The 27,035-nt window shown below is 40.8% G+C and overlaps 1 protein-coding gene across 5 annotated transcripts in view; it reads left to right on the top strand.

Annotated features, from left to right (window-relative positions):
• BCAS3 (BCAS3 microtubule associated cell migration factor) overlaps window positions 1–27,035 on the top strand; it is a 1,583,483-nt gene that overhangs the window by 545,385 nt on the left and 1,011,063 nt on the right. For all 5 annotated transcript variants that reach the window (XM_077482133.1, XM_077482136.1, XM_077482134.1 and 2 more), the window contains exon 16: window positions 20,454–20,718. In XM_077482133.1, the coding sequence (XP_077338259.1) occupies window positions 20,454–20,718 (265 nt within the window). The remainder of the gene's footprint in view (window positions 1–20,453; window positions 20,719–27,035) is intronic.

Here is a 27,035-nt window from a genome sequence, read left to right as displayed (position 1 = left end):
GGGAATACTGGCATGAAGAGACAGATGGGGGACTTCCTCAATAGCTCCAGGGTACAAACTGGAGTTTCAAGAGTCTTGTCTCCTCGTTTTCTCAGATCAAACGTTGCTAAGGATCCAGAGAAAAATAAGTATTTTTTTCAAGCACTGGACCATCTTTTGACAAAAGTGATCATGGTGGTCCCTATGAAAGAGCAGGGGTTGGAGTTTTGTTCAAACCTTTTTTCATGGTGCCAAAACTGAATGGAGATCTAAAACCCATTCTGCAGCTCAAAGATCTAAACTGGTTCCTGAATATCTGCTCTTTTTTGCCATGGAGTGAATCCAATCAGTTGTCTCCATCCTACAAGAATGCATACCTGCTTGTGCCCTTTTCCCCGCTCACCAGTAATATCTACTTTTCAAGGTACAAAATCTTCATTTTCAGTTTGTAGCTCTGCTTTTCGATCTAGCTACTGCACCTTGAGTGTTTACAAAGCTTCTGGCTCCTCTAGCCAGATTAAGGGCCCAAGGTATAATGATTATAGGTTACCTAGATGATCTGCTCTTGATAGACCAATCGATAGCCCGTTAAGACCAAAGTATGGTAACCACATTTAACTAACTGGAATACCTAGGTTGGATTCTCAACCTAGAGAAATCTTCCTTAAAACCATGAAGGAGGCTAAAATACTTGGGTCTGATCATAGATACACCTAGAAAAGGGTATTCTTGCCCCAGGCAAAGATCAGCGCGATAAAGGGACTGATTCAGGTGGTCGAAGCAAAGAAGAATCCTTCTATTCAGCTTTGCATGAGGTTGTTGAGAAAGATAGTGGCTTTAGTCGAAGCTGTTTCTTATGCTCAGTTTCATGCGAGGCTTCTGTAAAACAGTATCCTACCGACTTGAAACAAGAAGGTCCAAGCTTTATATTTCCCAATGTGTCTAACTCCAAAGGTCCGCCGGAGCCTCAGTTTATGGTTAATAACCAAAAATCGCTAAAGGGGGAAATCCTTCCTACAGATACCTGGGAAGTGGTAACAACATATGCCAACCTTTTTTAGGTTGGGGAGCAGTCCTGGAAGAGGCAACTGACCAAGAGAAGTGGTCCAGATCAGAAATGACCTTGCCCATTAACATTTTAGAGAATCGGGCAGAGCACTTGGCCCTGAGGGCCTAAACGTTCAGTTTACAGAATTGTCCTGTCAGTATCCAATCTGACAATGCCACAGCAATGGCCTATATCAATCACCAAGGGGACACAAGAAGTTGTGCGGCCTAGAGAGAGGTGAATCATAGCCTATCTTGGGCAGAAAACAATGTACTTTGCCTATTGGCAGTCTTCACTCTAGGAAAAGAAAATTGGCAGGTGGACTACTTCAGTCGCCAGCAGTTGTTCCCGGGAGAATGGTTCCTTCACCCCAATATCTTCCTGTCAGTATGTCAAAGATGCGGGATCCCAGACGTAGATCTGTTTGCATCCAGGTTCAACAAAGAAATTAACAAATTTGAATAACAAAGGATCCGCTAACATGTGGAACAGATGCCTTGGTGTTCCTGTGGAATCAGTTTTCACAGATTTATGCATTCCCTCCTATTCTGCCTGTGTCCACAACTTCTTTGCAGGATCAAGCAAGAAGGGAAGTCGGTGATTCTTGTGCCCCCCCAGCATGACTCAGGAGATCTTGTTATGCAGAGATCATAAGGATGGCCATAGGGGTCCCATGGCCCCTACTACCACGCCCAGACCTTCTCTCGCAAGGTCCGGTATTCCATCCTACCTTACAAACACAAAATTTAATGGATTGAGACCCACTTTCTGATGAAACGTGGGCTGTTAAGTTCAGTGGTATCTTCCTTGGTTAATGCAAGGAAACCGGGCTCCAGAATCATATATAGAGTCTGGAAGTCATATGTCTCCTGGGATGAATCCAGGGGTTAGCACCCCAGGAAGTGAATCATAGGTAGAATCCTTGACTTTCTGCAGATGGGGTTAGAAATGAAGCTGGCCTTGAGTACTTTCAAAGGCCAGGTCTCGCCCTTACCGGTATTATTTCAACGACCACTTGCTTCACATTCTTTGCTTCTTATTTTTTTCGGGGGTAACGTGGAACCCTTGGGACCTGAATTCAGTTCTGTTGGCATTACAAAAACAGCCTTTTTGAGCCGATACAACATATTCTCTAGGTCCTTTTGACAAGGAAACACGTTTTTCTGGTAACCATATCTTCTGCAAGAAGGGTATCAGAGTTGGCTGCTCTTTCTTGTAAAGAGCCATATTATTATTCACAAGAATGAGGTAGTATTGCGTCCCCATCCTTACTTTCTACCGAAGGTAGTGTCAGGTTTTTTATCTAAACCAGGATATTGTTCTACCTTCATTTTCCAAAACCCTGTTCTATGGAAGAAAAATCACTACATTCTCTTGATGTGGTGAGAGCATTCAAGGTCTACTTAGGCCACTGCTCAGATTCGAAAAATAGATGTTTTGTTTCTGTTGCCTGAAGGTCCTAAATGAGGACAGGCAGCATCGAAATATACTGTTTCTAAATGGATTTGACAAGTAATCATTCTAGATTATGGTTTAAAGAGGTTGATTCCACCCTCTCAAATCAAAGCGCACTCCTTGAGGGCTGTTAGTGCTTCGTGGGCTGTGCATCACCAAGTCTCCATGGCTCAAATCTACAAGGCCGCAACTTGGTCTTCAATCCATACATTTAACAGATTCTATCAGGTGGATGTAAAAAGACGTGAGGATGTCACCTTTGGGCGCAGTGTGCTGCAGGCAACAGTATAAGTCCTCTGATCCAATGTTACCCTACTTTGGCTGTGTCTTCCTCCCCTCAGTTGGCATTGCTCTGGGACAACCCACATAGTAATTACTATGGCTCTGTGTCCCGTGATGTATGATTAAGAAAATTGAATTTTTATAACAGCTTACCAGTAAAATCCTTTTCTTTGAAGTACATCATGGGATACAGAGGTCCCACCTCTCTTTCTGGTATACACGTGTATTGCTTTGCTACAACAACTGAGGTACACCCAGTAGTGGGAGAGGTTATATAGGGAAGCAACTCCCTGCTAAGGTTGTGCCAGTGTCCATCACCTGAAGGTGGCCTATAACCCACATATTAATTACTATGGCTCTGTGTCCTGTGATGTACTTTTTACAGGTTTTTACAGGTAAAGTTTTTTACAGGTAAGCTGTTATACAAATCCTATTTTAAGGTATGTCATACACATCCTAATATGAGCCTATTGCCCTGGCTATTGTTATTCAAATATTTACACATCCCTAAGAAGTAGTAAATGAGCCTACATCAACTCTCACTTACCTTTGTAGCTGAAGGCACTGTGGATCAATTTATAATCAGCGTATACTTCATAACCACTGACGTTTTCTCTGTCCTTTTCTCTGCAGGTTAGCTCCCCCTGCACTGCCTTCTCTCATCCCTAAGTATTGCTCCGAGGACATACATTCTTTGATGTGGAAACAAACATCCCTGCTCTACCTCCAGGTTTCTTTGACTTTCCAAAATTCCTCTGCTTTGAAAAAATCAAGAGGTAAAAGTTAAAGGGAACACAGTTCTAGCTGATATTCACACACTCCTATAAGTATCATTCCTGCCCTCCCAGTTGATTTAACCATACATGAGTATGGCAAGATTCATGTGGTGTAACAAAACATGACAGCTAGGGGGGCGTGGCCTGACCTTGGCTGAAGATGGCAGCTTAGCCCGATAGCTCCCGCCGACAAGGAAACCGCCGAGGAAAAAGAACCCATTAACAGAGGCTTAATCCTCCTACAAAACCCCCACAACATGGGCACCTCGTCCCGCAACTCATCCACCTCCAGATCACGGTCACCGAGAGACGAGGCGAGCAGGATCTCGTAGAACATACCGGTGATGTTCCGCACTCAGCACGGCAATATGGCGGCTTCACGAGGTCAGTCACAGAGAACCGGCTCCGTCTCGGACCCTTCCCCGCAACACCCGCCATCTGAGGGCATAACACTCACCCCTCATCTACAGCCTAGCTTACATGACCTCCACTCCGTAGTGGCGGACATAAAGGAAACGCTTACCTCAGCCCTAACAACTGCCATATCAGACTTGCGGATAGATCTACAAGCAATGGCGGGAAGAGTTCAGGACGTAGAGAAAATCACCGCTACTCATACAACTGTTATCAGAAAAGCCTGTCAGGTAATTGACACTCATACACTACAGCTTCGGGATCAAAACCGCCATTTGGAAGACCTCGACAATAGGGGGAGGAGGCACAACCTTCGCCTCCGAGGTCTTCCAGAATCCATAGAAGCTGAGCAACTTACCAAGGAAGTAACAAGCTTGTTCAACGCCATCTTAGAACAGCCACCGGAATCTCCTATCGGGATGGAGCGCATTCATCGAGGCCTGCGCCCAAGACACAGAGAATCAGACCCCCCCCCCCCCGAGATGTGATCTGTTGTCTGATTGATTACAGGCAGAAAGAAGAAATTCTTCGCAGGGTGAGATCATCAACTACCCCAGTGACTTACAAAGATACAGTGATTAACATTTTTCCAGATCTCTCAACCATTACCCTTCAAAGGAGGAGGGAACTCCGGCACATTTTGGAAGTTTTACGTACGAAGGGGATTCCGTACTGTTGGAAGTTCCCCTTCGCTTTATCAGCTACAGCGGGAGAAAGATCTGCTATCCTACGGGTGCCTGAAGATATCAGATTTTTTTGCGAAACGCTTGATATCCCCCTCACTGATGCACCAGATTGGTATGCAGAATACCGTCCACAAGCAGCCAAAGTCGGATACGCTCATACCGAACGGATGGAGTTCCAGGAACAACGTTCCAGAAGACGACGCTCACCTTCGGATCCTAGGAACACGGACGTGAGAAACAACGCGACTTTAAGAGAGAGCCCATCGAAGGCTCCACATTCCAGAAGAGCCCGAAGGGATCGCTGAGTAGGATTCGCTTTCTCCCACATGCTGTTCTTGAGCACTCCAGTTCTAGTTTCTCATTACAACTTTGCCTTATGAAGGTTTCCCTGTATGTTTCCCAATAGGAGGGTACACACTACCACCCTGACCAGGGTTTGAACAAATGGTTTAGTTTTGTGACATTTGAATTTCACAGCCTTCAGCTGTCCTCTCTCTTTCTATAGGCCAGCGTGACTAAAACGAAGAGACCAGAGACTGAACTGCACCCCTTCCACGCTCTCCTCACCCCACCAGGGGGGAGGAGGGGGTGGGGTTTTTGTGTGTTTTTTTTTTTTTTTTTAACTGGTCCGGTTTTGTAAGATAATATTAAGTAGTTTACTTTTACCAAGACGTGGCGGAGAACGGGAGGTAATGGCGGTGTCTCAATCCTACTGATATAATTGGCATTACTGTTGTATATTTTGTTGAATACCAGCTATCTCCTTCATGCCAATCATTACATTTGATTATCGCCTCTTCACCTTCCTGCCCCTATTTCTCCCGTCTCCTAAACGTCATTCGAAAAGAAGGGGGAAAATGGAGGTAAGGGAAAAGGGGTTAACATTTATCTTATGTGAAGAGACTCGATTTCCTCTCGCTCGGCGGGTTGAACCTTGATAAATACCACCCCCTCTCCAGCCGACTCGAGCTATTCCCCCACGCACAGTGGTTAAAGTCAGCACACACTACGAGATAACATCATAATTAAGACCCATTGTTGGTTCCGGATACTAGTGCTTTAAACCAGCCACCGCTGGTGGTCAGGATTAGCAAGCTGGTTCTTGCTTTTCTCCGGAATTTTGATTAGCGTACGACCAATACGCATTCTACTGAGTAGGTTACTCCTGCGACCTTTCACCTTTCATCCAACTCAGTATTCACCTGAGCTTGGAAGAAAGTCTTTTCTACGATCGGTTCTGATCGTATCTCAGATCCATAGTGTAGTAAAGATCCACATTTGTAAATCGACTGACCCAAACAGATAGTGTTTATTTACATAAAGATTGTAACATTCCAACTAACTCATGATGCCACGAACACACAGGACCCAAGCATGAGACCTAACTAAAATTATTTCCTTAAATACTCAAGGGTTGAATATACCCGAAAAAAGGTCCCAATTGTTATTCTCCCTTCAACAGAATAAGGCCAATATAGTATTTTTACAAGAAACACACTTCAAGTCTTCCTCCACCCCAAAATTAACGAATAGATATTTTCCCACTGCAATACACGCCACTAATCCGACCAACAAATCAAAAGGGGTCTCTATCCTGTTCGCAAAGCATTGCTCCTTCCACATCGAGGATACCCTCCGCGATCCAGATGCACGTTTCCTTTTTGTAAAAGGTACACTGTTGGGCAAGCGTGTTACACTGGCCAACATATACGCCCCTAATACTGGTCAAGCATCTTTTTTCGCATCAACCATGAATAAGCTAACAGATTTTCAGGAGGGGTTCCTCGTTGTGGGAGGGGATTTCAATGTCCCGCTTAACCCGATTCAAGACTCCTCGAACAAAACCTCATCTATTCCACACAAAACCCTGCGCAATATTAAATTACGATTGCAGGAACTAAACCTACATGACTCCTGGCGGACCCTCAACCCGCAAGAATTAGACTACACATTTTTTTCTTTCTCACACAAAAGACACTCCAGAATAGATTATTTATTCCTGTCGCAGAGAGATCTTCCGTGTCTGAAGCTACCATTGACCCTAAATTCATTTCTGACCATCACCCAATCTCCATGACTTTGAAACTTACAGATAATCCTCCTAACACCCCAATCTGGCGATTAGACCCTTCCCTTCTCACTGACCCCATTATCGCTGCTACAACAAAGGAGCGCCTAGCGACTTATTTTGAAGACAATGCTTCCCCTGACATCTCCCCCATGATGTTATGGGAGGCACATAAATGCACTATCCGGGGGGATTTCATAGCTGCTGCGGCTAAACGGAAAAAAGACAGAATTGCTCACCTTTTGTACCTCACAAACAAGATTAAAACCCTGGAAAAAGTGCATAAATTGTCTCAGGTAGAGAACTCCATTCCCGAACTTATTGAGGCCAGACGGGAGCTATTAAACTACATGTCCTCCCGAATCAAGAGAAACGACATACTCTCACGTAAAACCTTTTACGAATTCAATAATAAATCTGGTAAACTTTTAGCCAGAGCGCTCCGCAAACAAAGAGCTGCCAACTCAATCCACCAGTTAAAAGACAAAAAGGGGAACACGATCTCTTCTAACCACCAAATTGCTGAACAATTTGTTCATTTCTATAAGAACCTATACAATCTGAATGATACTCACCAATTACCAATGAACACACAACGGACACGACTAATTAGAGAATTTTTACACCAATATGGCCCTGCTCCTATAACACCCGAAATAGCCAAGGATCTTGAAGCTCCAATATCCGCACTTGAACTAGATACAGCCCTCAAACACCTAAAACCAGGCAAAAGCCCTGGCCCAGATGGATTAACATCTGGGTACTATAAATCATTTATTGACATCCTGAAACCACGTTTCCTAGCGGCATTTAATTCTTTTACCACGGAAAACCCTCCACCACGAGATCTACTGACAGCGCACATCACGGTCATTCCCAAACCAAACAAAGACGAATCTCTAGTTTCGAACTATAGACCCATTTCCCTACTGAATGTAGACCTTAAAATGTATGCCAAAATCCTAGCTAATCGTCTCTTGCCTCTCTTGCCGGGATTGGTCTCACTGGACCAGGTGGGCTTTGTCCCGGGGAGGGAGGCAAGAGACAACACAATTAAAGCAATTAATATACATAACTGGCTGTCCTCCTCCAAAACTCAAGGATTCCTCCTCTCCTTGGATGCGGAGAAGGCATTTGACAGTGGCCTGGGATTATATGCAAGAAACCTTACAGATTATAGGTCTACCTAACAAATTCATTTCCCATGTTATGGCACTATACATCTCGCCGAAAGCCCATGTTAGGGTGAATGGCCACCTGTCGGATGCCTTCTCCGTATCCAACGGGACTTGTCAGGGCTGCCCGCTATCGCCCATTCTATTTGTTCTCACGTTAGAGCCCCTACTCAATCGCATCAAGGCAAATATTGATATAAGAGGTGTGTCGATGGCAGATACAGTCCAAAAGATAGCAGCCTTTGCTGATGACATCCTCTTGTTCCTTACAGAACCACATATTACACTACCCATCCTCCTCAAAGATCTAGACTCATTTAAATATATCTCGAATTTGCAAATAAATTTTAATAAATCAGAAGCTCTTAATGTATCCCTTAGTAAAACAGCGGTAGAGCATTGCCAAAGAAATTTCCCCTTTAAATGGAACAGCTCAGCTATTACGTACTTGGGTATTAAGCTACCTTCTAACATCAAGAACCTATACTCACACAACTACCTTCCTTTACTCCAGAACATTCAAAATGATCTTAAAAACTGGTCCACGGGAATCTTTTCATGGTTTGGCAGAGCCTCGATTGTCAAAATGAATATCTTACCCAGAATGCTTTACTTATTACAAATGATCCCCATTAAGCTCCCAGTGGCCTTTTTTAATTCATACAAATCTATCTGCACACAATTCCTATGGAACGGAAAAAGGCCCAGACTAAGCCACGATAGACTAACAATACCTAAGGCAAAAGGCGGAATAGGCTTCCCAGATATAAGGAAATATTATTGGGCTTGCCATTTATCCAGAATTGTAGATTGGAAAGTACATACCTCTACGAAAGCTTGGGTACATCTGGAGAACACACTTTCACTAAATTCCGACGAGACATCTACCCTGGTTAGATCAGAAGCACATTCCCATGATCTGTAAACAGCACCCGTTAGTAGCACCTACCTTACACGTGTTTCGATCAGTATGCCAAACACAACAAATCTCGTCTCACCGCAGCCCACTAACACCCATTAGACATAATCCAGACTTCCCAATTGGTCAATCTGATTCATTTCTTCTTTCCATATGGCCACACCCAGAGATACTCTCCCGACACTTTTTCACCAATGGAAATCTTTTAACGCGCTCAAACGTACTGTGTACAGACCCCAGACGACCGATCCCTCAATGGGTATACTTCCAAATTAGACATTTTTTAACCTCTCACCAGCATCAACAAGACTTTGCTAGATCACTCACTCCCTTTGAATCTCTCTGCGACACGATGGAACCACAAAGACACCTCATATCTAAAATCTACACCATCTTCTTCGCGGAATGTAATCCCAGATCTCTTAAATCCTCCGGCAGTTGGGAATCAGATCTGGACTTGCATTGGTCAGAAGAGGAGTGGGAAACCATATTCTCTCATATTCACAAGGGATCTGTCAATGTGTCAGTACAAGAAAATGGTTTCAAATTAGCTGCAAAATGGTATAAAACTCCGTCTCAGTTACATACATTTTTCCCCCAAGTACCCTCTACATGCTGGAGATGTTCTCAGGAAGAGGGAACTCTCCTCCACATTTGGTGGTCATGTCCCCGTATCCAACCCTTCTGGACGGAGGTCCACCGTCTCATTTGTAAGATCACCACTCTCCCCATTGATTTTTCGCCAGCACAACTACTTCTCCACCATACCTCGATTTCGAGATCGAAATATCAAAGATCCCTGGCACAACACCTCATTAATGCAGCGAGAATGTGCATCCCGGTCCTATGGAAATCCAGTGCCCCCCCCCCTCCATCTCGGATTGGTTCCATCGCATTTCTAAGGTGGCTGAGATGGAAGAACTTATACACCAAATGAAAGATTCCCCACTAGGCTACTGGAAAATTTGGGCTTGTTGGCATCATTTCCGAAACTCATCAGAATACGCATCATTGCTTTCCTAAGTCCTGGCATTTGCATATTACTTTTTTCCGCTTTCTTAGGGCATGTACCTAAAGCATACAACCCTGTCAAGTAACATGTCTATTGATGTCTTTTCATTGGAAGAATACTCAAGAATGTGAACATCTACTATCCTTGATATTGGGTTTACCTACTATTTTTCACCTGTGTGTTTATAAGTTTGTAGGGTCATTTAGTGCTCTAAAGTTAGTCAAGTTATTTCAGAGTATTGTACCGTCATAGGGGGTTTTTACACCTCATAGAATTGTCACGATTGAATGACTTATTGTGCACCTGTTGTACTTTACTTCTGTTCAACATTCTGTAAACTACTCATAACTTTTTCAATAAACCTTTTTTTGGGAAAAAAAAAAAAAACATGACAGCTAGACAACTTTTTGTTGCACATTATTCTAATGTCAGTTAAGCACTACTAAAACTCTGTTCTCAAACATCTTCTATGTGCAGTCAAAGCCTGCATTCCAACCATGTGGAAAACGTCCTCTTTGCCCACTATTGAGGAGTGGCTGGATCGCATATTATATGGGATGAAGCTCACCCTAGAAGTCCCATATAAAGAATGGCAGTGGAAGTTTGGTTATTGCATATACAAATGCTTAATTTTGGAAATGTCAGGAGAGCCTAATTTAGGATTATGCACATACAGCAATTGTGTTTTCTGATTGCCAAGAATGTCTGTTCATCAGTCAGTTTCCAGGTCAGTATCGGTTACACAGGTTATGTACCTCTTGATCTTTAACTCATGATTAAAGCAAGTCTTTAAAGCCCAGCAGATTGGTTTTCATAGTAAGTTAAAGATATTGATGGCTTGTAGATGATAACATATTGCTGATTATTAAAAGCTGTGTTCACGTTAAGTGGATGTAAGCTAACAAGCATGAGTTTTAACAACTTTAGCCCCAGAAGGATTTACCCCCTTCCTGATCAGAGCACTTTTTGCAATACAGCACTGCGTCACTTTAACAATTGCGCGTCATTGTCGTGCGACATTGCACGCTAATAAAATTGATGTCCTTTTTTCCCACAAATAGAGCTTTCTTTGGTGGTATTTGATCCCTTCTGTGGTTTAAATTGTTTGTGCTATAAGCAAAAAAAAAAAAAAAAAGATTGACAATTTTGGAAAAAAGGCAATATTTTTTGCTTTAATAAATATCCCCAAAAAATATATAAAAAACGAATTTCTTTCTCAGTTTAGGCTATGTATTCTTCTACATATTTTTGGTAAAAAAAAAAAATCACAATAAGTGTATATTGGTTTGTGCATTGGCGTTTACAAAATAGGGGATAGATTTATGTCTTTTTTTTTATTAGTACTGGTGGCAATCTGCGATTTTTATCGTAACTGCAACATTATGGGAGACACATCGGACACTATTTTAGGACCATTGTCATCTATACAACGATCAGTGCTATAAAAATGCACTGATTACTGTGTAAATTACACTGACAGGGAAGGGATTAAACACTAGGGGACAATCAGGGGGTTAAGTGTGTCCTAGGGAATGATTCTAACTGTGGGGGGGGATTGCCTCACTAGAACATGACAGAGATCACTGCTCCTGATTACAGGGAGCAGTAGATCTCTGTCATGTTGCTAGGCAGAGCAGGGGAATGTCTTGTTTATTACAAAGGCATCTCTCCGTTCTGCCGCTCCGTGAAATGATCACGGGACCCCGGTGAACATCGAGTCTGCGGGGCCCGCGGACATGGTCACGGAGTACATGGCGGAATGCCACAATTTAAAGGGGACATACTTGCCCAGCTGTGCCATTGTGCTGATGTATATTGTCATGCGCTGGTCGCCATGTGATTAATGTGCTGTATGTGATGTTCTACTTTTGAACAGAATAGACATAATTTTATAAAACAATGACAAAATATTACACACATTACAGTTTGTTCATTTGCAACTATAAATTTCAGGTCGTAGTAGTTGTGTAGTCCTGTTCTTTGTATTGGCCATTCTGAATAATCTGTACGAAACATTAATTGGATACTCTGCTTGTCATGATTAAAAATATTTGCTGCATTTAGCTACATAAATATAGGTACAGAGGATGCTGGGACTGTGACATCATAATGGGCGGGGACATCATCCGGTGATGTCCCTATATAAGTCGCCACGCGGCACGTCCCTGCCATTGTAAGCAGAGGCACCGACGAGGCAACATATGAAGAGAAGAACAGAAGACAGCGACAGCGGCGACAGAAGACCGGGTCACCGCCTGTAAAAGAGCTAGAAGAAGGCGCGGTGGCTCGGCAAGAAGAACCGAAGAGGGGGACAAGACCCCCGAAGTCGGAAGAAGAGGGCGGCGGCGAAGAAGAAAGCCGGGCTCCTCCGCTAGCAAAAGAGCTAGCAGAAGATAGCAGAGGAGTCCGGCGAGAAGACTCCCAAAGACGGACAGAAGACCCCCGGAGTGCAATAAACTATTTTAACCCTTGTATGTTGTGTTTTTTTTTTACTTTTTTTTTTACAGGTGAATGGGTAGGGGTACATTGTATCCCATACTCATTCACATAGGGTGGGGGGCCGGTATCCGGGGGCCCCCTTATTAAAGGGAGCTCCCGGATTCCTGAAATCGGCCCCCGCCCGCAGACCCTGACAACCAACGGCCAGGGTTGTCGGGAAGAGGCCCTTGTCCTCATCAACATGGGGACAAGGTGCTTTGGGGTGGGGGGGCCTTGACTATCATCTGGGATTCAGCTCAGATAAGCGGAACATGAGAAATGTCATTATAATAATGAAGGGGGAGGCTGTAGCAGGCAGATATTGCAGAAAAAGCACAGCCGACATGCTACGCTGGCTGCTGCCCCCCCCCCCCCCCACCACCACATGACTAAACAAAGCGCCCTTTGAGGCAAAATTCTCAGGTTACCTCATTGTAAGGACAACCCAGATCAGAAGTCTACAGTATAAAGCAGCCAAGAAAAGGCAAGTTTCTGGGTGGGAGATACAGAATAGTAAAGGGATTTGAATCAAATTAGCCATTAGTTTGCCTGGTGATATATTAATCATAGCATTTAGCTATTCTCCCATATCTTGATTGTGCCTGTTTCTCTGGTCACAACTTTCATAGCTACTGTTTAGCGATTCCAAGGATCCAGTTCATCTGTTTAACTTTTAATGTTGTGTAGCACCCTCTTCGGTAGTTACTAGAGAGAGAGTATCAGTTTTGGGTTTCCCTGCCTAACAGGGGGGCTGTCAGGTAAATTTAGCTACTCTCTGCCTACCTGGGATCAGTTGATAGGGTCTGCTCAGTGTGGTCAGATGCTGTTCATGTTGTCTGCCTCATTCACACTGGCCCAATAGGAAGAAGCATATTGGACAGTGGAAGGAAACCTGACAAATGGGAGGATAGGCGCAGTTACAACCCTGGCAATTGGCAGAAGAAGGAGCCCCAAGGCACGCTGGATGACTGTATATATGTCTAGGACACATGTTCTCGGGGTCTTTGGCTGGAGAGCGGGGTCCCAGAGGAAGAAGGCTGCTGCCCATCCTCTGTATAAGCTGCCACACAGCCTCAGGTAGTCAACTTCAGGGCTGGAGCTGCAGAAGTTGAAACCCAGATGTCCTGCAAAAGCTGATTATAAGGGAGATGCATCTAGCAGGATTTGTTCCTGGCTACTGTGAGTACAGATCTGTGTGTAGGGGCCTGTTCTGTGAGGGCCATCACTTCCGGCTAGTGAAGTCAGTGGATGGGTGTCAGCAAAAGGGGATACTGGTGAGTGTCCTGAAGAAAAGTGGTGCATTGAGTCTGCTGCCAGAGCAAGCAAAGGACTTATTCTCCCACACAGCTATAGTGTGGTTCAACAGGGAGTGTGCTATCCAATTCAATTTAATGGGGCCAATTGAAAGTTGTCCTCGTCTATGCATAGTTCAAGTTGGAGTTTCCCACTAATCCCTTCTCCAATCCAAGTTCTACTAATAAATATCTAAAAAAAACAAATATCCTAGACTGATCCTTGGTTAACGAGCAGAAGAGTGTGCAGGTGATAGTGTGAAAATACCCAAGTGTCTGGCTGCAGGATAATCAGAGGGAGGCCTAGGGAAGACTGTACTCGCCGATTCCTATGAGGGGCAGTGCTACAAGTGGGTAATCCACTCACAAGACTGATGCTTTAATAAGTTCTGCCTTTTCTGTAGTCACTGTGCAAAAGCTATAGACAGGTGTGAAGAAATGCTTAAAGTAAGAATGATTGCAAAAATATATATTTGAATTGTTTATTCTTGTATCAATTTACAATATGCAAAGTGAGTGAACAGAAGAAAAATCAACATGTGGTGCGATTACTCTTCAGACCAGCATAAATTCTTACACTCACCCACTTTGTATAGTTGCACAAAGTCAGGCATTTTGTAAGATTAACCAATTATACCTAAACGGTTCTAATGATCATCAATTTCATATGTAAGTTGAAACACATTAACTTAACTGGAATAGAAAAAGCTGTGTTGGAGGTTTTAAACTGGGTGAGGAACAGCCAAACTCTGCCACTAAGGTGAAGTTGTGGAGTCACGTCACAGGATTAAGCTCTTTTCAAGAAGACAAAGAAACTGGCAATGTTGAGGACCGTAGACGCAGTGGTTGGCCATGGAAACTTAATGCAGCAGATGAAAGACACATCATGCTTACTTCCCATTCGACCTCAAAAGATGTTCAGCTGTGCCAGCAGCACAGAACTGTCAGAAACCAGTGGAACCTAGGTACACCAATCCACTGTCCGGAGTCTGGCCAGATGTGGTCTTCATGGAAGAATGATGACCAAAAAGCCATGCCCCCGACATGGAAACAAGGCTAAGTGGCTCAACTATACACAAAAACATAGACATCGGGTGCAGAAAAATGGCAGGAGGTGCTCTGGAATGATGAATCAAAATTAGAAATATTTATCTGTAGCAGGTTTGTTCTCTGGAGGGCTAGAGAGCAGTACAATAATGAGTGTCTGCAGTCAATATTGAAGCATGTAGGAGTTTGCTTTCAAGTTTGATGTTGCACTTCTGGAGATGGAAATTTAGCCAGCATCAATGGTGTCCTTATTGCTGAGAAATACAGGTGGATACTTATCCATCATGCCAAACCATCAGGAAGCATTCTTAATTTACAGCAATTTTTCACACCTGACTAAAACTTTTGCACAGTAGTGTACATAAAATGATACCTGTAGATACCTTATGTTTTTTATGTGCTAATACAATTTAAAATACAGATGTCATCTGTTACAAGTGAGCCCTTTTTCTTTCCCCCTTCAAATCATCCACACAAACACGCAAACACACCCCTGTAACCTTCCCAAGTCCTGCTCATAATCTACATTTTACAGAAGCCATTGCCATTTACATGTTGTAGGGTAAAAAAAAAAATGTATGTTTTATTTTATCTATTTGCTCTATGTATAAATATGTATATTTTGCCCAGGCATTGTGTAATGCATTCAATAGCTTGTTTGTTTAGCAAATTAAAATGGACCTAAACTCAAAAATGGACGATTTGCTGTGTTATGGCATACATCTAAGAATTTTGACATGTATATACGGTATGATAAAAATGTTAAATCATATATTTATTTCCACAATAAATTGCATTTATTTATAGTCTTCTTCTATTAATATAAATTAACTTGTAGTTTGTAAACTTACTTTGTAAAGAATCCCACACGTTTACTTCCTTGAATGCCGTAGCGCATATATTTACTATTCCATTTGAATATGCACTGCTGTCTCACACATTTTATACAACCTGCTATCTGAACTACAGAAATGCTGAGATGAGGATTTTCAGGAGGCGTTGTTAGTTCAGGAAACATAACCTCATCATAATTACTTGCAGACAGCAAGGTACCCTTGGATATGTAGTCTTTAGAAATCAAATGTAAACCAATGACTAGAGAAGAAGCTTCAAGGCATGTAGGGAATCCATTGAGTTGTTCAAGGAGATGGTCAGCTGATAGGCACTTTCAGCATGAAAGGAGATTTTTCAAGTAAGCTTATATTGAGTTGTAAAACAAAACTATTGTTTTTATTGCTATTAAAATCTGATGTTCTAAAATTCAAGCGTATGCTGTGCTTTAGATCTCCCTTATTTGCCTAAGCTGCATCCTGAAAAATGTAACTTTTGTTTGAAATTACTCCTGAAAATTAGCAGTAGACATTCTGTTATGTATATCTGTGAGCTTCCGCGCTCTATGTAAAATAGGGGGAGGTAAAAACAAAAAGCAGCAGCAATCACTATGTGAGTGGACTCTCAATATATGAAAATTTAAAGAAGGGGGGTGTGTGCGCTTGCTTATTAAACCCCAAAATAAGAGAAAAAAAACAATCTTATAAAAACAATCTTATAAAGTGACCAAGTGTAAATAAATGTGAAAATATGTGGACCATCAAAAGTGATCAATAAATAAGTGGGTCAACTCAAACAGTTAAAAATTGCGGGTATGTGCAAGGACTAATTAAAATTACTACGTACATAAAAAGTGCATAAAACATGTGCATATAATACTCAAAACAAATCAGTGAATCACAGCAGTAAAAAAAAATAAAAAATAAAATGCAATATGACGCAAATCATATATGTGAAACACAATCGTGTCAGTGCATCAAACTAAAGTGTCCCAAATAGCATAAAATATAAACATGCCACTAAAAAAATCGCAGCACAAAAATGCATCAATCGGGTTAAAGTGCAATGTGCCAAACGTGAGACGATCCTCTGGTGGTGATCCGTGCCAGTGGTTGTGCTATCACTAGGTAATTACCTCCCTGCTGCGGGATTAAGCAGCGAAACAGACACACAAGGCAATCAGGAAACAGAGGATGATCCAGGTGATGGCTGTACAATGGAGTCTTGGAGATGACACAAATATATCCAGTTTCCTTGTGTATGGTCACCGGGCTCAAAGGGATAAACCGAGAGATACCGCCATAGTGTAGTATTTTCAAACACAATTTTATTAAAGATAAAAAATAACTACTCACAAGGGGATGTACATATAAAGCACAGCAGACCGCCGAGCAACTAGCCCGGATGTAAACGTCACTTCCGGCTCCTACACGTTACGTCAACAATAGGACTTCAACTGGGATCCCAGTTGAAGTCCTATTGTTGACGTAACGCGTAGGAGCCGGAAGTGACGTTTACATCCGGGCTAGTTGCTCGGCGGTCTGCTGTGCTTTATATGTACATCCCCTTGTGAGTAGTTATTTTTTATCTTTAATAAAATTGTGTTTGAAAATACTACACTATGGCGGTATCTCTCGGTTTATCCCTTTGAGCCCGGTGACCATACACAAGGAAACTGGATATATTTGTGTCATCTCCAAGACTCCATTGTACAGCCATCACCTGGATCATCCTCTGTTTCCTGATTGCCTTGTGTGTCTGTTTCGCTGCTTAATCCCGCAGCAGGGAGGTAATTACCTAGTGATAGCACAACCACTGGCACGGATCACCACCAGAGGATCGTCTCACGTTTGGCACATTGCACTTTAACCCGATTGATGCATTTTTGTGCTGCGATTTTTTTAGTGGCATGTTTATATTTTATGCTATTTGGGACACTTTAGTTTGATGCACTGACACGATTGTGTTTCACATATATGATTTGCGTCATATTGCATTTTATTTTTTATTTTTTTTTACTGCTGTGATTCACTGATTTGTTTTGAGTATTATATGCACATGTTTTATGCACTTTTTATGTACGTAGTCATTTTAATTAGTCCTTGCACATACCCGCAATTTTTAACTGTTTGAGTTGACCCACTTATTTATTGATCACTTTTGATGGTCCACATATTTTCACATTTATTTACACTTGGTCACTTTATAAGATTGTTTTTATAAGATTGTTTTTTTTCTCTTATTTTGGGGTTTAATAAGCAAGCGCACACACCCCCCTTCTTTAGACATTCTGTTATGTAAGAGTGCCCAGACATGCATTAGAAAACCTCCAGTGACAGATACTCTATATGGAGAGATCTGGGGTCTGGGGTTTTTTAAGAAATTATTTTGTCTTGTCCTTTTGGGGTACTGAGAAAATCCACGATCTCTGTTGTCTCCACCATACACAGATCGGTTTTATTTGGTGCTTCCCCTCGGAAACCAGAAGTGACAAAATCCTTGTCTGGGAGAGTCTGGGAGCAACAGCGGTGGGCAGGTCTCTTCAGAGCATTGTAAAAGTCATAGGGAAGCTGTGAAGCTGCTCAGAGATTTTTTTTACCTGGAAACCATTCATCAGCTGTATAAGTTGATACCAGCTCATGGCTGCAGCCTGATCCAGGTATAACAGCTTCCTGTACAGAAGCATGTCTACTGTATATATGTACACTGGATGGGAACTGGTTGAGCACCTGTTCAGCAATCAGAATACTCTTTTTAAGGTTGTCTGTTGCGCTCAGTGTCGTAATTTTCTCTTGCAGATCTCTAATATAAGCTTCCAGGAGGGCAACCTGCTCACATCTTACACAGAAATTTTCATCCTGCAGCTGTTGCTCCATTTTTGTATACACATGGCACACTGTGCAGTGGTTATATTCTAATAAATCTATTGAATGTACCACGTTGCTCATTGGTTAAGCAGTCTTTTCAGAATAATTTTATTTGATAACCTCTTTCAGTCTCTAAAATTTAGTTGAAAGAAAGTAGTGAAGCAGTGGCGATACAATGTGGTTTATTCCAAAAAGTCTCCCTAAAAGTCTTCCTAATAGTATACTGTACATATTTTTTAAAAACGTTATACTGTATCAATTTTAGTATACAATGAAACGTAAAACTGAGCACTGTTAACTGTTTTCATTTTGGAAGAATAATATCAAAAGGCATTCTATGCACACGTGTGAACAGACACGTCCGGGACACAGGAAAACACATTAATGCCCACATGGCAAATCCATTGGCAGCAACTCTCAAATATAATCTACAGAGTGAATTTCAGTCCAGTAGACAGAAAACACTTTTAAACAAGTGCCAAAATGCACATTGTCTTTGTTATAGAGATTTTTTTTTTTTCCCAGACAAAAATAAATGATTGTTCCCCTTGAGGACAGTGTACAGTATAATAATACACATAGTATAAGAATGTTTTTGTGGGTGGGTAATAAGAAAATTAATGTATGCAGTGAGTTTAAGGTTAAGCTCCTGAAAGTGTTTTTTAGTGTTATTTATAGTAGAAAGAAAGGTTCATGAGCTGCTCTGGCATGTACATGAAATGATAATGGCATAATACTGAAGTACATCTAACTACTGAGAACACAGAAACGTTTTGAATAAGTCAATAAGGTAAACGAACAAGACACTTATGTGTCACTCATTACTTTAGCCTTAAGGATATATCTGCATTGTTTTAATGCTAGTTTTTATTTTTGTGTGTGTGTGCGCATTTGTCTCCCGTTCATTTCACCATTTAAAGTAAAATTTAAGTCAGCTTGTGTTTAAAGCGTATGTCAAGGCAAATCAAAGGTAATACATATCTCCAATATATGCACATTTCTCTGTATTAAATCCCTTAAAACACCCTGCAAATATAGAAAATTACCTCCTAACCTGCCAGAAGTGCACTCAGCTCATAAGCACTGTTGGGGGCTGGCACACAGCATTTTATGGACTGAGTGTTGTCAGAACTTCCCTGAGTCTTTTGCTTAAAGTGAAATCCACTCTTCCTCCTTCCTCCTTCTCTACCATATTTGGAATATTTTATTTTTGTGGGGTGGGATTCCTAGTTTTCGCAGGTACCCGCTCCCACTTATGCTCACACCAGAAGTTTGCATACCTTCCCACAACCTTCTGGAACACATCACAGGTCCCAGAAGTCTGCAGGACCATTCACAGGGCACATAACTGCTTGCGCATGTGCAGTGGGAAGTGGCCTGTAAAGCTGCAACAAGTTGCAGCCGACAATTAAAAGTGGTGAAGAACTAGCCCAGGTGAGGACAACACTGGACCCCTGGACAGGGGACTGTCTGTTTATTAAAAGTCAGCGGCTACAGCTTTTGTCGCTGCTGACTTTGAATTTTTTGGAACCTGGCTGAAGCTCCTCTTTAACTACTTCATCCTTCCCACTCTCAGATCTTAACAACACAAAGGCAACATTTTCCATTGTAGTCCAAGATAAAAACTTGGAGTGTTCTGTGAAATAACATAGGAAATGTGTGGAGGACACATGACAGTTCTGAATTTCTGACAAGATCATCAAGTATATAATATAACAAAATACCTCCAATAGTATATTAAACAGACCAACATAGAGCAAATAAGGGAAGTCCATTGTTGGGGATTACAGTTAAATAGTAACTCTGCATGTGACTATGTACTCATGCACCATAGGAAGTCTATAAACAATATAGACATAGGTGGTAATGTTCTTAAAAAGCCATCTGAAAAAAAAAAAAAATAATGAGAATGCAGCTAAACCCTTTGTTTATTTGTTTGTGTCAGTCCCTTGATACATACCCCTCGAGGTACATTTGCTTTATGTTTCTTCAGGCTTTAAGCAGTCTACTTTAAAAACTGAAATTATGAAAAAAAATGCAATATAATATTCTAAGTTTAGAATGCTAATCTTTTTAATAATATGTGTAATTCTAATTGTCTCTCACCCTTTTACATTTCCCTAGGTGCAAGACATTTGTTTCAGCCATGACTGCCGATGGGTAGTGGTGAGCACCCTCCGTGGCACCTCCCACGTATTCCCAATAAACCCCTATGGTGGTCAGCCATGTGTCCGGACACATATGTCTCCCCGCGTGGTAAACCGCATGAGTCGATTTCAGAAGAGTGCAGGTCTGGAAGAAATTGAGCAGGAACTGACTTCAAAGCAAGGAGGCCGCTGCAGTCCTGTGCCAGGCTTGTCCAGCAGTCCTTCTGGCTCTCCTTTACATGGTGAGTAGTATCACTGCGGCTGGAGATTCCACATGGGTGGGCATTTACAGTATGCGTGGTGACTGCTTACTGTAACTTGTTATTTAAATGAAACCATGTTGAAATGCAGCTGGGAATGCTCTTTTTCACACCAGTCAGCAGAAAAAAAAAATATATTTTTACTTTTACTCATGTATGCAAAATCTGTTTAATAAACTATATATTCAGTAGTTTAAGAATTACACATTTTGCAGTACAAGAGTTTTTAGAATATATCTTTCACAAAATACTTGACTGTGGTGGATATGCTGGAAAAGTTAGGTGCTTTTTTATGCACATCTTCAGTCTTTGCTGCAGATATATTTAAATATACAAATTTTGGGTTTTCATGAGCTGTATGCCAAAATCATCAATATTAAAACAAGAAAAGGCTTGAACTACTTCAGTTGTGTGTAATGAATCTAAAATATATGAAAGTCTAATGTTTATCAGTACATTACAGAAAATAATGAACTTTATCACAATATGCTAATTTTTTGAGAAGGACCTGTAAACTGTTGTAATAAATATATATATATATATATATATATATATATATATATATAAATATATAAAACAAAAACAATCTTGGCTGCTTAGATGGTTTACAGAATTAAAGGAGAACTCCAGGAAGCAGTGATGACAATATAAAAACTGTCTGCTTCACAAAGCCCACTATTTTTAAAGTGACTACTGTTTTTGGAGCCCATGTTACTCTAACAGTCTTTATTTAAAATCCATATTGAATTTGATTGCATTCAGATAAGGATCTAAACCTATGTTGTCCAAGCCTGCCAGGTAGCTGTCAGAGGTACTGGCCACTCATCTGTGGCTCAGGCATTCTCTTGCCCCACAGCTGCACATATATAAGGGGTCATTTTTTTTTTTTTTTGCCTGTACAGGTCTCAACTTCCTGGCTTGTACAAGTTGGTTTGGACCAGTAGTAGTGGATCAGTGTGGTCAATAATACTCAGATATATTTTACCATAATATAGAGTTTTTTTCCTAAAGGCATTTTACACTTTTAAATGTTTTTGTTGTTTTAACTAGGTACTAGTGTAGCTATTTTCTGTATCATTTGTTTGTCTTACTTTATAATGATGGACTTACGTTTTGCGGCTGCAGTATGAAGTGTCATGGCTGATTCCCCTATGGGCATGTATTATTGCAGCTAGCCTGTAACTATTCACTAAAGGAACAGGTAACATCTTCTTGCAGGTTACACAATATTCTACACACCATTTCCTCTATGTTGCATCATAAATGTCAGCGTGTAAATGATATGAAGCATTTCATGGAGAGCTCTCTGTTAATTGATCTGCTTATTTGAGTCTGTGCCAGATCTAATTACTGCAGAGCACGAGACTGAGAGACGCAGGAATTGTGGGATATGTAGTTTCTTCAGACAATATGTCGGTTCTCAAGGTAAACACTGAGGTCCAGTGCAGTGTCATGCCACATCTCTCTGCTGACACAAGAATGTGAGTATTTACTCTACTGTAGGCTGTGCATAGAGACAAACGCATGACACCTGAAAGGACATGATCCATGCACATTTTATGCAGGTGGAAAACATAAGGTACAGGTAGGAACGTTTCTAATCACTGGCTTCTGTTGAACAGGCAGCACTAGACACAAAGTGAAATTTGGGCAGTTCTTGCTAACTGCCCCCCCCCCCCCCCCAAAAAAAAAAAAAATATATATATATATATATATATATATATATATATATATATATATATATATATATATGTTTCTCTGTATATCACTCGAGGCTGGTCACTTCAGTGGGTATGCTGAATGTGAGGGTTTACAACCACTTTAAGGCTGAGTTTCTGCAGAAGCTCCACACTTTATTAATTGCCTGGACAATTTCTATAAATATATATATGATTCTCATATTTAATTATTTGGTTGACTAAGATAATTGGTGTAATGTAGAGGAGGGGTCAATTGCATCCACCTCATGGGCCATAACTTGAGTTTCCCTCAAAAATACCTTTAGATAATGGGGCCATTATTCCTCATCTAAAAAAACAAACAAAACAACAGGGAAACCTCTGGTGCAAGGTAGAGGCATGGTTTTCAGGGTTGATAACATTCCCGTCATCTGAGAACAAAATTCAAGAGTACAGGGCATTACCATGCTAAGTATACAAAGTCTTATTTAGGTTGGTGAAAGCACAGGCAGATTGGATGGGATAGCGAGCTCATTTTGTTTGATACAGTATGTTTGGTGAATAATGTACGGCTGGGTGAGTTTATTATTGCCAGCTGGAGATACGGACAAGTGGGAGCACCAAATATCACCCCAGTCTTCAGTTGTCAAAGATTGCATTAGTGTTTGCAACCTACCAGAGGAAATTTGCCTAAGTTTAGTGTAAAGCAATGGAGAGTAGAGGGTGAATATCAGCCCTTTGGATAACTTGTATATAATAATCCCAATCAGGGGGTATTGGGATATTTGAATGCCTAAGGCCTGAAATTTTGTAGTTAAGTTATGCCTTAGTTGTAAACAATGATCAAAACACATCCCAAGAAGAGTGAACTTCCCCTGGAGTTTAACTAAGTTGCACTGATGCACATAGGCTTTAACAGATTGGAGCAAATGGGGTATATTGGTGTAGAGTGCCTGTTTAGGATCTTTAGTGATGATTATCTACAAATACAGTGGAGAAAATAATTATTTGATCCCGTGCAGGTTTTGTAAGTTTGCCAACTTACAAAAAAATGAAGGGTCTATAATTTTTTTATTTTTTTTTATCATTGGTGTATTTTAAATGATAGAGACAAGTAGCCAATAGCTTCCATCTCTTAGTTTATTCTGAGCATGTGTGGCACTGTGTTGGAATTGTCTACACACGATTGCAATTTATGCAATTGGATTTTGTTGTCCGAAAATTTTAGATCCTGCTCTCAAACTTGCTGCGTTGGAAAATCCGAAAAAGAAAAGAAAAAGTCAGATAGAGCACACTCGATCAGATTTTCCAACAACGTAATCCGATCTGACTTTTTTTCCATCGGAATTTCAACATAATGGGGTTAAAAAAAAAAAATGAGCCTTTTATAGTACAAAAAGAGCAGATAAGCACTATTATAAGGGGTTCATTTATACTGTGAATCAGTGAAAGTAATAATATATATTCCGTATATACTTATATTACATATATATATATATATATTATAATAATAATAAATATACCCAGGCGTAAGATATATGGGCATTTTAACTAGGAGTCAGACATGATGCTATATGAAGGGTGGAAGAGACATACAAAGCTTTTATATTAAAGTTGCATGGCTGCATGAATCGCCGTAGGTGTATGTCGACCTCTTTAACAGTGATAGGGGGCGCACGCACCTATGCTGGAGCTGATTCGCATGGCCAGCAGCAGCGATGTCCGCCAGCCACCCGCGATCAATCCACAGAGAGCCAGAACTGGGATCTGTGCATGTGAACAGACAGATCCCCATTCTGACAGGGGAATAAAGAGAGATATGCTGTTCCTAGTGATTAGGAACAGAGATCTCTCTCCTCCTCCAGTCAGTACACTGCCCCCACAGTTAGAAACCCCTCCCTTGGGAACAGTTAATCACTTGATTACCCCCTAGTGTTAACCTCTTCCTTGCCAGTGACATTTATACAGTAACCAGTGGCTATTTTTAGCTCTGATTGCTGTATAAATGTCACTTGTCCCTCAAAAGTGTCTGATCAGTCTGGCGCAATGTTGCAGTCTCGCTAAAAATCTCAGATTGCCAACATTACTAGTTAAAAATGTATAATAATACCATAAATCTGTCCCCTATTTTGTAGACACTTTTGCACAAACCAATCAATATACACTTATTGATATTTTTTTTTTTACCAAAAATATGTAGAAGAATACATATTGCCCTAAACTGATGAGGCTATATATATATATATATATATATATATATATATATATATATATATATATATATATATATATATATATATATTTTTTTTTTTTGGGGGGGGGGGGTTTATTACAGCAAAAAGTAAAAAATATTGTTTTGTTTTTTTTCAAAATTGTCGTTTCTTTTTTGTTTATAGCACAAAAAATAAAAACTGCGGAGGTGATCAAATACCACCAAAAGAAAGCTCTATTTGTGGAAAAAAAATGGAAATACATTTTGTTAGGGTACAACGTTGTACGACCACGCAATTGTCAGTTAGAGGGACACAATGCCGTATCGCAAAAAATATGGCTTGGTCATTAAAGGGGCAAATCCTTTCCGGCCCTTTAGTGGTTAAACAATAAACATGTTATACTTACCTGCTCTGTGTAATGTTTTTGCACAGAGCAGCCCCAATTCTCCTCTTCTGGGGTCCTCCCCTGACATTTCTGGCTCCTTCTGCCTTCAGAGTGCCCCAATAGCAAGCTGCAAAGTATAGTATAGAGCGCCCCTATAACATGGTAAAAAATAAAAATAAATAACTTCTGCCTTTAGAACCACTCACAAACTGTGGAGCCAAACATCAACTCAAGATAGTATAGATAGCAATGTTAAAACAGGATAGAAGATGAAGTGAGGATGTTGTGTAAAGGTCATGGAAAGCGAATGAGTTGTTTGACACAAAACTGGCGGTGAAGAAACAATAATTGGATATAAACTGAATTTCGAATATACATCAATCAGTCATGACATTATGACCACTGACCGGTAAAGGGAATATCTTGTTACAATGGCATCTGAAAATTGGTGGGATATATTAGGCAGCAAGTGAACATGTTGTCCATGAGGTTGATGTGGTTGAAGCAGAAAAAAAATGGGAATCAGTTTGTTGTATATGAGCTCATGGTGACCCATGTCCGCCACCAAAAGCTTCTACAATGGTCATATGAACATCGGAACTGGAGTACGGAGCAATGAAAGAAGGTGGTCTGGTCTGATGAATCATGTTTTCTTTTACATTATGTGGATAGCCGGGTGTGTGTGCGTCACCTGGGAAAGAGATGGCACCAGGATGCGTTCTAAGAAGGCAAGTTGGCAGAGACAGTGTGATCCTTTGGGCAATGTTATGCTGGGAAACCTTGGGTCCTGCCCTTCATGTGGACATTACTTTGGTGTCCATGCCTAAATGGGTCAGGGCTGTTTTAGCAAAAGGGAGACAATACCCAATATTAGGGGGGTGGTCACAATGTTATGGCTGATCGGTATAAAGTTTCTGTACGGAAGAAAGACTTTTTTACAGTTTTTAGATTGCAGTTGATATTGTTATATGAGAAAGAACAACAGTAAGCATTTTTGTATGCAAACTAACCACATACTGTAACCTAATTTTACCTTTAGAAAAACAATAATAATAATATATTGTAACTGTATTTTTAACTAACCTAACTACTGAATACATGTGTTGCTTTTTATTTCTTTGGCCATTCCTCCTTCTGAGCATGCAGAAGCAGTATAAACTTGACTTTGGAAAAAACCTTAGGCTCCATAATGTAATAAAAGCTTTAATTGCTCTTGTGTGTGAGATCTCAAAGATGATGTAGCAGGGGTGGGGTTGTCCAGTACAGCATTTTTTTTGGCCTTTTGGTACTGCATATAGGCATACATTGTAGCCTGTATCCAATTGCAAATGGTGTAGGTTAAAATAGTAATTTCATGTATTTTATACAATTACAAAATTTTTATTTTTACCCTGTGCAGTAATTGGGAGTAATTTTGAATTAGGAGCCTATAATTTCGCTAGATTAAGTCACCTGCGTATTTTAACACTATTATTGACCTTAACTAACTTTTTAATAGTAATGCCGTGAAAGGTCAAATCTTTTCTATGGATCTGTTAGGCTCTAGGGACAAGAGCACACTACTTGCATCTAGACAGAATGCAGAATACATGTGCATGTATTTAGTATCCTATTTTGCTTTTGTCAGTAGTTCATATAACAAATATGAAATTTAATGCGGGATGCAGTATGCCTGAAACAGACATTGTCTGTAAACAATTAGTGCAACAGATGTGGTCATTGTACTGTGTCTGACATCACAAAGAGGCCAGGACGGAAGTACCAGAGTGCACCTTTTATCCCGTTTACTCTGGTCTTTGTCAGGGGATGTTACAGGAGATTATTCCTGCTACAGAATTCCTAAATGTTTTTGAAGTCTTAAGTAGATTTTGCATTAAATATGTACCAAATGACCTGTGACTATTTCACTTTGAATAATCTGGAAAAAGACAGTTTGTTTTTCTGTACAATAAATCTTTAAAAAAAAGTAATTTAAGAACAAACATTAATTGTGAGCACTATGAACTGATACTCAACAGGATA

This window comes from Lithobates pipiens, unplaced genomic scaffold (genome assembly GCF_037356315.1).
Source record: "Lithobates pipiens isolate NorthernLeopardFrog02 unplaced genomic scaffold, aLitPip1_a1.2 Scaffold_16, whole genome shotgun sequence".
Lineage (NCBI taxonomy): Eukaryota > Metazoa > Chordata > Amphibia > Anura > Ranidae > Lithobates > Lithobates pipiens.
Note: the sequence above shows the minus strand (reverse complement) of the source record. Positions and strands in the feature narration are given on the sequence as shown.